Source organism: Primulina eburnea, chromosome 9, assembly GCF_022965805.1.
Source record: "Primulina eburnea isolate SZY01 chromosome 9, ASM2296580v1, whole genome shotgun sequence".
In the NCBI taxonomy this organism is placed as follows: domain Eukaryota; kingdom Viridiplantae; phylum Streptophyta; class Magnoliopsida; order Lamiales; family Gesneriaceae; genus Primulina; species Primulina eburnea.
The window spans coordinates 6,670,647-6,682,484 of record NC_133109.1 but is presented as its reverse complement, the minus strand read 5'-3'; the positions used below and the strand labels follow the sequence as shown (position 1 = coordinate 6,682,484).

General features: G+C 36.1%; 2 protein-coding genes and 1 non-coding gene across 3 annotated transcripts; 1 reads left to right on the top strand and 2 right to left on the bottom strand.

Annotated features, from left to right (window-relative positions):
- Positions 1-3,588: 3,588 nt before the first annotated feature.
- LOC140841244 (large ribosomal subunit protein uL15x) lies at positions 3,589-4,271 on the bottom strand. Its single transcript, XM_073208519.1, has one exon. It carries the CDS (start codon positions 4,197-4,199, stop codon positions 3,759-3,761), a length of 441 nt encoding a protein of 146 aa, XP_073064620.1. The 5' UTR covers positions 4,200-4,271; the 3' UTR covers positions 3,589-3,758.
- Positions 4,272-7,442: 3,171 nt separating this feature from the next.
- Positions 7,443-11,226, top strand: LOC140840696 (uncharacterized). Its single transcript, XM_073207870.1, has 5 exons — positions 7,443-7,515; positions 9,215-9,497; positions 9,552-10,652; positions 10,859-11,159; positions 11,218-11,226. Exons 1-5 carry the CDS (start codon positions 7,443-7,445, stop codon positions 11,224-11,226), a joined length of 1,767 nt encoding a protein of 588 aa, XP_073063971.1.
- On the bottom strand, positions 9,523-9,629 carry LOC140842214 (small nucleolar RNA R71). Its single transcript, XR_012120345.1, has one exon. It is a non-coding gene; the product is annotated as a small nucleolar RNA R71 (small nucleolar RNA).
- Positions 11,227-11,838: the final 612 nt, after the last annotated feature.

Here is an 11,838-nt window from a genome sequence, read left to right as displayed (position 1 = left end):
ATTGCTACTTATTCACTCCTCTCTGTATTATTTACTACTTACAACAAATTTAATATAAATATTCTGAATATTTCATATCTAGCACAAATGTTACTTTTTTTTAAAAGGAAAAGTATTTTCGATGTACTCAGTTGTTTTTGCTTGTATATATTAAAATTAACAAGGAAGCTTGTCGTTATAGGACTGATACTACGTATAAAAGGATTCTAGTATGGAGTTATCAGGGCCCAAAAATTAGCAAGTTTTATATTTGTATCTTTGTTGGTTTTTTTTTTCATGTTTAGCAACACATAATAAATTATGGTAAATTAACGTAGTCTACTTTTAGTTCTGAAAGACATGAACAATAGCATACATCAGAGGCACACAAACTAACCAAATCGAGCTCAAGGAACATCTTACTCAAAGTCGATTTAATACAACTTTAATGCATTAACCCAATCAAGCAGAAGTCCGAGTAAATCTAATTTGAGGAAAAAAAACGTCATTCATTTATTAATTTATTTTTTTTATGAATGAATGATTCATGAATCATGATGATACAAGAAGTACTGATAACATAGAAATTTCAGTCATCAGAAATTAAAATAGCAATGTTCGAAGTCGAGCACTAGATCGATAAGTACTTGAGACTACTTGGGTGTACCTCTAAAATATGCATACATCTAAGTATGTATGTATATATATATTAGGTGAGGATGAGTTTAGCTTAGAGTGTAACATAGACTGATCTAGAGTAGTTTCTTTTCTATAGGACACAATCTGGTGAGGATGCACGAGTACTGCAATGTTACTATCATGGACAAGTGACGAGATTTTTCCATCTTCTAATGGGTAATTAACAACAAAACCTCCATCAATAGGTTCAAAATCAAAAGATAGACAATCATGGTGAATGATTCAAAACATAGACCAATAATTAAATGAACCACCACTTTTTGTAGAAAGATGTAAGGTTAATCATAGTTGTTACTTGTTAAAACCCACAAATCTTTGCAATCACACTCAAGTTTCAGCTGACATCCGGCCTTTAGTTCTTGACACGAACTCAGCCCTTTGATAAAAGGTATGCTTTATCCGTGAAGCAAAATTTGAACGTTATTGTCTCTTCAAAACCAAATGACAGCCAAATAATGAACCCAAAATAAAATGCAAGATAATAGTCATCCCTTCACACTAACAAATGAATACCTGTTTAACCCGAATGGCACCTTGCCCTCAACTTTGCCTTTTGTGCTAAGCTCTTCTATTTCTATGCATCTTAGTGAGGACGGGTCAATAAAAAATTTACGATCCATTTAAAATTTAATTAAATAAAAGGGATTTTGACTTTTTTAAATCGAGAAAAAGAAGTTGAATATGTTAGTTAGATAAGATCATTAATTAACTCGTTAAAAAAATGAAAAGTGGGTCACTCTTCTACTTCTAATTTTTTATTATTTTTTTAAAAAAATAAAAAAAATGGAAGAGTGGGTCGCGAAGAGCACGACCCACTCTTCTATTTCTATTTTTTTAAAATAAATTTTTTAAAAAAAATAAAAAAAATGAAGAGTACTTCTAATTTTTTTATTTTTTTTAAATAATTTTTTTTTAAAATAAAAAAATGAAGAGTGCTCGACCCTCTTTTTTATTTTTTATGTTGTTTAAATAAAAAAATAACAAGAGTTGGTCGAGTGATAATGTTAGAGGTTTGGTTTAGGGTTTTGTTTAGGGTTTGGGTCGAGTTTGGGTCGAGTGGGTAGAAATATTTGATATTTTTGAGTTTTGATCATTTTATAATATATAATTCACTTTATATATGATTAGAATGTAAATATATATAAAAAAATTTATTTGTGTAAACATTAGTTATATATTAATTTAAGTATGTTAGTTAAAAAATTCATAACAAGTAGAAGAATGTATCTCTTATTCTAACAATGTGGGTTGAATTTATACTCGACTAAAAATCTTAACAAATTTTATAATTCCACTAAAATTCATAACAAATTTTATAATAATAAAACTAAAAAAATTCATAACAAATTTCATTACATATTCACTTTAATAAATGTATATCGAAGCATATGAATAATGAATTAATGTTTATTGTATATAAACATTAACAAATTTTATAATTCTACTAAAATTCTTAACAAATTTTATAATAATAAAACTAAAAATAATCATAACAAATTTCAATACATAACAAATTTCATTACATATTCACTTTAATGTAATGAATGTATATCAAAGCATATGAAATTAATGTTTATTGTAGGTAAACATTAACAAATTTTATAATCATACTAAAATTTTTAACAAATTTTATAATAATATACTTCTCGATCCAAATGTTACAATATATATATATTATATATATATATATATAATATATATATATATATATACACCCATCTCTACCCACGCGACCCAACTTTGGTGGGTCGCGTGGGTCGAGTATAATCTCGACCCAATTTTGTGTCTCGGCTCAGTTTTGATTGAAATTGTTATAATCATAGCACATAAAATTGAATTACCAAATTGAGTGTACTGCACCAAATATTCTATCTCTTTCTCATTTAAAAATAATACAAGCTTCTTACAGATCTCAACGTATCTTGATCCTAAAATTAACTTACATTCAAAAAATTGATTCTTTTCAAATTTAGCGAGAAAGTAAACATATAAGAAATAAAAAAATTATTAGTTATATAAATTTAAAACAACACAAAAATTATTAATTATAAAAATTTAAAATTAATGGATCGTGTCACGAGCCATATATCATGGAATCTTCACGTCACGACTCCGGGTCGTGAAGCCCACAACACTGGGTCTTGTACTTCACGACCCAAAGTTGGGTAGTGAAGCACAAGTGTTGGGTCGTGAAGCACTTGTGCACTGAAGCACAAGTGCTTCACGACCAGTGCTTCACAGTGAAGCACACTGTGAAGCACTGCTTCACGACCCAACAAAGTGTTGGGGGTCGTGAAGCAGCACTTGTGCTTCACGACCCATGGATCTCGTGAAGACTTGTGTTTCGCGACCCAGGGTCATGAAATCGTAGATCGTAATACATCTTTTGCTTTCACGACTCAGGGTGAATTTTTTCATTCTTGGGTCGTGAACACTGACGAGATCCAATAAATTTTATATCTCAAAATAATTTTTATTTTCAATATATGGTTTTTTTTTTTTTTGGATTTGTTGTTCGTGGTTAATTGTTAGCCATTATAAATTTTATTATATATAAAATTAAAATACACTAATGAAAAAATTAATTTTTAAATAAATTATAAACAAAGGATAAAAAAGTAAATTACATTGACTCCCTCTTTCTTAATAATCTCATCCGTGACTCCCTTTTTCCTCATTTTTCCTCATTTTCCCTAGTGAGGACAGAGCTTCTAATAATAGTGCTTCAATTCAGAATTTGAATAGATTTTTTAAGAAATACCGAGTTCAAAAGATTAACTACATGGCACCAAACCAGCACAACTACAAACATCAACAGCAAAAAAAAAAAACATAATGCAAGAAATCCGACAAACAACTTATTTTAATGACTAACTGCAAACATCATACAAACCATCAACCACAAAATACTCGTAAGAATGCAATTTTTGATAGCATATAAAAGTCCCAAAAAAAAGAATTCAAACTAAAAACAGAGCAGCTCCAATTAGATATGATTCAATTAAAAAAACTGCCCACGTCTATGCCAAAACAAGTGATGATAACAAAAGGAAAGGGAAAAAAATCACCAAAAAGCCCAATCAAGCAGTGAGCACAACAGCGCCACCGGCTTCCTTAATCTTCTTCTCAGCATTCTTTGACACAAGTTTCGCCTTCACGACAAAAGGTTTATCAGAGGGCAACGACCCCTTACCCAAAACCTTAAAATACCCAAACTGCGTTACGTCGACCATCGGAACCTTATCCTTGGACGCTTTTTCCTTCACATCTTGCGGCACCATCGACCAGATCCTGTCGACGTTTACGGTGGGGCAGAAAAATTTGTTCCGGAGTTTGTGGAAATAGCGCATACCGACCTTCCCGAAGTACCCAGGGTGATACTTATCGAAGAGGATACGGTGGTGGTGCATGCCACCGGCATTACCGCGGCCTCCAGGGTGCTTCCTGTGTTTTCCGATACGTCCATGACCTGCACTCACGTGACCGCGCTTCTTGCGGTTCTTCTTGAATCGGGTCGTCATTGCGGCGGAGGATTTGAGGGAAGAGGCAGGGAGACGCCGGCGGCTCAAGTGCTGAAATGAAAGCTTAGGGTTTTGGAGTGGTTATATATTAGAGTTAATTTAAGTTAACCCCTTTAATTATTCATTATATTAATTCAGCCTCTTTTATATTAAATAATTTCATTATTTCACACCATTTACCCGCATCTAATGCTAGTGTTCTCTAATAAACGTTTGATTGAGCTCTTTACTTTTATTTTATTTTATTTTATTTTATCAATTACCAGCTATCGAAGCACGACTGTTACATGTATCGCGAATAAACAATAGATTTAATTCAAACAATATATGTTATCGGATTTTTGTTAAATCTCATCCTTCAATCCAAGCATCCGTCTTCGCACTATAAAAACTTAAAACGCGTTTCTAATTGTTTTTGTAGATTATATGAAAACACTGAATGTATAAAGAATTTTCTTACATATTGATGCGATCTTGATGACTTGGGTGAGTCGGGTAAAGAGCTCCAACGGATCAAATCAGTAATTTATAATGGTTGGGAATTTGAGCTAAGTAGATGGCTTCGATCGTGGCCTGCAAACAATGAAAAGAACTCGTGAATGGGCGCCGGAGGGGTGTCCGGCATGGCCACTCCGATGCTTAAGTCAGCAGATGAAGATGATAACCAGTGTAGCTTTTAGACAAATAAAGACTACTGGTGTAAATATGTGTGTTAACATATGTGTGAGAGTGAGTTCTCCAGAAAACTAGAGAGAGGCCCCTCAATGAGAAATGCATACCTGCTATTTATAGGAAGGAAAATCAAGGATTACCTCGATTTGCGCGTACATCTACCACTCATAGCCTTTGATGTTGACTCCTGTCAAGCCACCCTATTTTCCCATCGTGTCATATCAATAGGATTCTATCAGGCATGTTTCTCAAGACAAGACCTTATCTTCTGAACCACTCGAGTGTGGCACTGTTATCGAGGTACCCGGGTAAAATGCCTCCCGGGAGATTTATACAAGAGCCCGGACCTATGACTGCCCGGAGAGTAGAGCATGGGCTTTCGCCTGCCCGGCTCCAGAAGAATCCATCTGCAGACTCACTCGGATTTGGGAATCCATTTGATATTCCGGGTCATCCATGACCCGGGCTCTTACGGGGGTATCACATATGATTCCTTTGCTTCCGCAAAATTATCAGAATCAGTCGTCCAAAATAAAATGTTTTTATCCATATAGTGAATTTCTAGCTCAAACTAATTACCTGCATCCTTGTGGGCTGCAAATTGAATAAAATCATCGTTAAATGGTGTTTATCATAAATCAAACCTGTAAAGCTGAAATAAAATAGTATTCAAAAGAAGAGTATCTCTCTTGTGAGACGGTATCACGAATCTTTATCTGTGAGACTGGTCAACTCTACCGATATTCACAAAAAAAAGTAATATTCTTAGCATAAAAAGTAATAATTTTTCATGGATGATCCAATTAAAATATTTGTCTCATAAAATACGATTCGTGAGATCGTCTTACATAAGTTTTTGCTTCAATTAAAAATATACCCTAAGCAGTCGAGCATTGGATAGTTTTTGATATCTTGAAGTAACTTTCGTTTGTACGACTGGAATAGCTTTCATGTCGTCGTAATCAATATGTTTCAAAAGGTTTAAGATCTAAAATGGAGTTCAAATAAGCTACACGAGCTGTTTGAATAATTGTATAAAAATATTATTTTCAATATAAAAAAAAAAAGAAATTCAAAGTATCCATACATTTTTTAAAATTATAATATATGCGGTAGCAGTACATCCTTGTATACAACATTTTATATGGATGGATTATGTAACTTTCCAACTTTTATCAAAATTTTCATTCTTCATTGAGAAACTCCTTTTTTTTAATGAAATGAATATTAATTAAAATAGATAAAAAGAATTCAGAATACAAGTACACTGGGCATTTCCAGACGAATCATATCTTAACCTATTACAATAACAATAACATTAACAATAACAAACATGTAAATGATGTTGAAAAAACAATTCATTAGCCCTAAGAAACTGCCGGAACAATTGTATCTTGATTTTCTCAATTGTGCGCTCAACGTCTGGTTGCTCCTTATCGAACTATGCAATTTTTGCTAGCGTCGAGTTACCCTTATACGATTTTCTGAATGCGTGAAGAAGTGTTGTCATGGAACCCAATGGTTTTTTTCATACCAAGCCAATGACATATGACATTCCATAACATTTTCGGAACCTTGAAACTGAAATAAAGGTAGCTGATAGATTCATGTGTATTTACATAACACAAAAGTTTTGTCAATCACATAAGGTTGTTTGTCACGAGTAAGCAACTTTCCATGAGCAACAAACCATAACACAAACCTATGCTTAGGAAGAATGCAGCTTTTTTCGAGTAGAGGTTTACATGGCCATCTCCCCTGAGAATGCATGAAAAAGTCGTAAGCTCTAGAGAGTTTACCGGAATCTCAGAAACCACTGATGTAGCCTAGTTTTGGCAGCTTTGACCGATCCTAACTCCCGCACCATCTTATATCTGATAAGCATAATCTGTTTTACTAAAGGAGAGTTATCTTTGTGGCCATTACACTCCCAAACTCTGCCAAAGATGCTATAAATGTGATTAACCCATTTGATCCACAAGCTATCTTTCTTCATATGTATGTTCCACAACATTTTAGCTAGCAAGGCCTTGTTCCACGCTGTAAGGTTTTTCAATCCCAAGCCACTATCCTCCAACGGTTTACAAAGCACATCCCAAGCAATGGGTGGGGGTTTGTCAGCCACACAAATTTTCTACACAATGACTGAATGATGTGGATGATGCTAGTTGGTATTGGCAATATCGATAATCAAAAGCATTCAACTCCTTGCAAAACCGATCTAATCAGTTCAATTTTCCTTGCATACGATAAGGACTTACGCGGCCAATCCTTAATCTTGTTTGAAATCACGTCGACTAGTTTGTTGTAGTCCAAAGACCTTAACTGCTGCGCCGCTAGAGGAATACCCAAGTATCGGAAAGGTAATACACTAAGTTCAAAACCAGTCAACAAAATTATCTCATGACGCACATTTTCATCCACACTAGCGAGATACACATTAGATTTCAAAATGTTGACTTTTAATCCAGCCATGTTACCAAAGTTATTCAATTATTCCGTGATCAATGATACACTGCCAACATCACCTCGACGAAGAGCAACAAGTCATCCGCATAAGCAAGGTGAGTAATGTGCTGGTTGCGACATTTTGGATGGAAGCCGAAGGCAGGGGAGCGTGACATATTTTTGAGTGCTGATAAGTGTATTTTATGCACTTAAATTATCCCTATACTTCATATATATTGTTAGTCTTTTTGGACGGAATTACGCACTTTTGTTGTTTTGAGATGTGATTGCAGGAATTTAGGTGCGGCTATGACATATGCGTGAAAACGAGCTAAAATGGCACTTAGAAGCAGAAATGTGAGCAAACCAAACACTCCGAATACAGTGAGGCTCACGCATATGCGCGAGCGATGCACCGAAGCGAGGTGAAATACAATGAACCCCGCGAATCTGCGCCAATCATGGCGCACATATGTGCGGGAGAGATGAGGAGAGACCAGAAGCACCCGCGCATATGCGCCGAACTTGGGCGCGCATATGCGCGCGAGAAGAATGCCAACATACAGAAGGACCCGTGCATATGCGTGATTCTTGGGCGCGCATATGCGCGCGACGCTACATTCAGAATTAAAAAGGGTTTTGCGTGGATTTTTAAGGGGTCCGAAAAATAATTCTTTACAGCCGCAATCAGAGACTGAAAGAAAAAGCGAGAGCCAACGACGGAGCGCGAAGAACAGAGATAGAAGACGCTGGATCCGGACACGGAGACGCACTTTCATCTCTCGCCAACACGTTCTTAATTCGGTTTCTTACTTTTACGTTTTTACTGATTACAAACAAATTTTGTATTGATTTAAATTCGAGCATGAACTAATTCTATTTTCTAGATATTGATGTAGTATTGGTTTACCCTATGTTATTGACGTTTTGACTTTTCATCTAATTAGTTTATCGTGTTTATTTGTGATTTCTTGTCATTAATGCTTTTGAATTATTGGCCATAATTTGATTGATCAAATAATTAATATCTAACACTCGAGAGAGGGGAATGAAATTAAGACGGACGAAATCACATCGTTAAATATTTATAACGTGCAAAAGACGTATAACTTTGACGAAACCATAAGAGAACATTGGTTGCATTTATTACGTGTTACTTGATTTTGAATAGACATATTAAAATCGGTAATAGGTAATACAATTCTATTTAACACTTGAAAAAGGAAATATGAAACTTGCGAGTTCTTGGTTAGTAAACACGATGCAATTAAATGACATGTTAGTTAATTTTAATTTAGCATAGGGGAAACCAGACGAAATCATATCTCTAGATTTATTTACTCAGTGAATTTATACTGCGTGCTAGTTACAGGAATTGTTATTTTCTTTGAATTGATTATAAACCAACCATTTGATTTGTCTAAATAAAGTTGAGCTATGTCAATTATGGTAATCAATATACAATTTTAAATAATTACTCTTCGTGGGATCGATATCTGTACTCAAACCAGTACTAAAACTTGACACCGTACACTTGCGGTAGTGAAAACACGCAATAAGTTTTTGGCGCCGTTGCCGGGGAGTAAACTATTTAATTGCATATTGATATCATTACTAAGTAGTCTTTAATTTAATTTAGACTTTATTCTATTTTATTTATTTATTTTGTTAATTGATAGTCTTCTCTGTTTTGCAGTGCATGCGAAGATTTCAAAATCCCGACTTGCTGATTTTTGATCCGTAAATCGAAAGAACTGCCAGGAGATTAAGGAAAGCAAGGAAAGACGAAATTAAAGCAATGGCTGAAAACAGAGATAATCAGAATGAACTCCCGAGAGAGGTGCCAATCCGAGAACATTTCCGCCCTGTCATTAACGCTCACTATTCTTGAATAGCTCGCGGAACCATTGCTGCTAACAACTTCGAGCTAAAGCCCGCAGTCATTAACATGGTTCAACAGAACCAATTTGGAGAAGCAGCCACTGCAGATCCCCATCTTCACCTCAGAACTTTTTTGGAGATCACGGACACGATAAAAATTAATGGTGTTTCTGACGAAGTTATTCGATTGCGCCTATTTCTGTTTTCTCTCAGGGATCAAGCTAGGAGTTTGCTCCAATCTCTACCGCTGGGAAGTATTACCACTTGGGCAGATTTAGTGACGAAGTTTCTGTCAAAGTAATTTCCTCCTGCTAAATCTGCTCAGCTGAAAATAGATATCACTAACTTCAGGCAGAGAGAACTTGAGGTATTATATGAGGCGTGGGAGCGATACAAAGAATTACTCAGGAAGTGTCCGAATCATGGATATACAGATTGGGTGCAGATTGAGTTATTTTACAATAGTTTAGATGGGCCGACTAGAGGGAATGTGGATGCAGCCGCAGGAGGTACTATTTTTTCTAAAACACCTGATGAGGCCTATGATTTGCTTGAACAGATGACCATTAACAATTATCAGTATCCGAGTGAGAGATCTGGATCGAGGAAACCTGCTGGAGTGTATGTCGTAGACCCGATCGCATCACTTACTGCACAAGTTTCGGCATTGACCACACAGATTGCAACAATGAACAAAGCATGCCAAGCTACGTCTGAAGTAGCACTGGTGACTGCCGAAGAAGAGCCAGTTGTGGAGGAAGCTCAGTACATCAACAATCGTGGTTTTGGAGGTTATCGAGGTTATCCTCCCCCTAATACTTATCATCTAGGTTTGAGGAATCACGAGAATTTCACTTATGCGAACAACAAGAACGTGTTGAATCCTCCACCGGGGTTTAATACACAGAAAGGGGAAGGAAAGCCATCTTTTGAATATCTAGTTGGTACGTTTGTGACTGAGTCTGGGAAGAGAATGTCGAGAACTGAGTCTCGTCTTGATAACATTGAGACACACATGGGCAATATGGGTGCCACGATGAAATCCTTGGAAACACAGATTGGGCAACTAGCAAATGCTTTGAAAGATCAGAATAAAGGACAGTTCCCAAGCAATAAAGAGGTGAATCCTAGGGAGCAATACAAAGCTGTCACATTGAGGAGTGGCAAAAAAATCGGAAGCCCAGAGCCTACTGAAGTGAGTGTAGATATTCTTGTTGAGGAAAATGATGGAAAGGGTGCAAGTATTGGAGAAGAGAAAGTGGAGGAACCTAAGAAAGTGATTGAGCAGCAACCTTTACCTAAGGTAAATCTTCCATATCCACAGAGGTTCAAGAAGAAAGGGTTGGATGATCAGTTTGCGAAGTTCCTGGAAATCTTCAAGAAAATACACATTAACATCCCATTGCCGTTGCATTGGAGCAAATTCCCAATTATGCTAAGTTCATCAAGGATGTGATGTCCAAGAAGAGGAAACTTCAAGAATTTGAAATTGTGAAGCTAACCGAAGAGTGCAGTGCCATACTCCAAAGGAAGCTACCACAAAAACTCAAAGATCCAGGGAGTTTTACTATTCTTTGTGTTATTGGTGGTTCTAGAGTAAATAGAGCTTTATGTGATTTAGGTGCCAGTATTAATTTAATGCGTTTTTCTATTTACAGGACTTTGGAGCTTGGTGAGGTAAAGCCTAGCACTATTACTTTGCAGCTGGCGGACAGATCACTTACTTATCCACGAGGGATAGTAGAGGATGTGCTGGTAAAGGTATACAAATTCATATTTCCTGCCGATTTTGTCATTTTAGATATGGAAGTAGATCAGGAAACTTCGCTTATCTTTGGAAGACCATTCTTGGCCACCGAGAAAGCCTTGATTGATGTGCACAAGGGCAAGCTCACATTGAGAGTAGGTGGAGATGAAGTCGTGTTCAACATCTACAACACCATCAAGGGACCAAATGAGGTAAGTACTTGTAATAATATTGATATAACTGATTCATGTGTATCTCATGTTGGTGCAGGAAGGATGACTAAAGACTCATTAGAGAGATGCTTGTTGGAGTCAGCTTCTACAGTAGAGGAAGAAGACTGGGATATGCGAGAGGAATTACTTGCTCTCAATGTGCTGCCTAAAGAAAAGAGTGATGCTCAGCATGAAGAGTTGCTTGAAGATGCAAGTAAAGAGGTACCAAAAGCATCTTCTGAATTGAAGGATTTACCGAGTCATTTGTGCTATGCATTCCTAGACGAGAGTTCGTCACATCCGGTAATTATATCTTTTGCTCTTACTATTGATGAAAAGGATAGGTTGTTGAGGGTGTTGCGAGAATTTAAATCTGCTTTGGGATGGACAATTGCTAATATAAAGGGGATTATCCCTACTGTTTGTATGAATAAAATATTGATGCAGGAGTCCTATTCACCCTATATTGATCATCAGAGGAGGCGTAATCCAGCCATGAAAGAAGTTGTGAGGGATGAGGTATTAAAATTGTTAAATGCTGGTGTTATTTATGTTATATCTGACCGTTCTTGGGCTTCACCAGTACAAGTAGTGCCTAAGAAGGGAGGAATAACTGTAGTAAGAAATGAGAATGACGAATTGATTTCAACTCGTCCAGTGACTGGGTGGCGAGTGTGTA

Bases quoted from the DNA above. Each gene is read 5' to 3' on its own strand.
- LOC140841244 (XM_073208519.1), bottom strand. From the start codon at position 4,199: ATGACGACCCGATTCAAGAAGAACCGCAAGAAGCGCGGTCACGTGAGT.
- LOC140840696 (XM_073207870.1), top strand. From the start codon at position 7,443: ATGTGCTGGTTGCGACATTTTGGATGGAAGCCGAAGGCAGGGGAGCGT. The intron at 9,498-9,551 runs GTAATTTCCTCC...CACTAACTTCAG, and splicing joins GTGACGAAGTTTCTGTCAAA to GCAGAGAGAACTTGAGGTAT. The intron at 10,653-10,858 runs GTGATGTCCAAG...TTCTATTTACAG, and splicing joins ATGCTAAGTTCATCAAGGAT to GACTTTGGAGCTTGGTGAGG.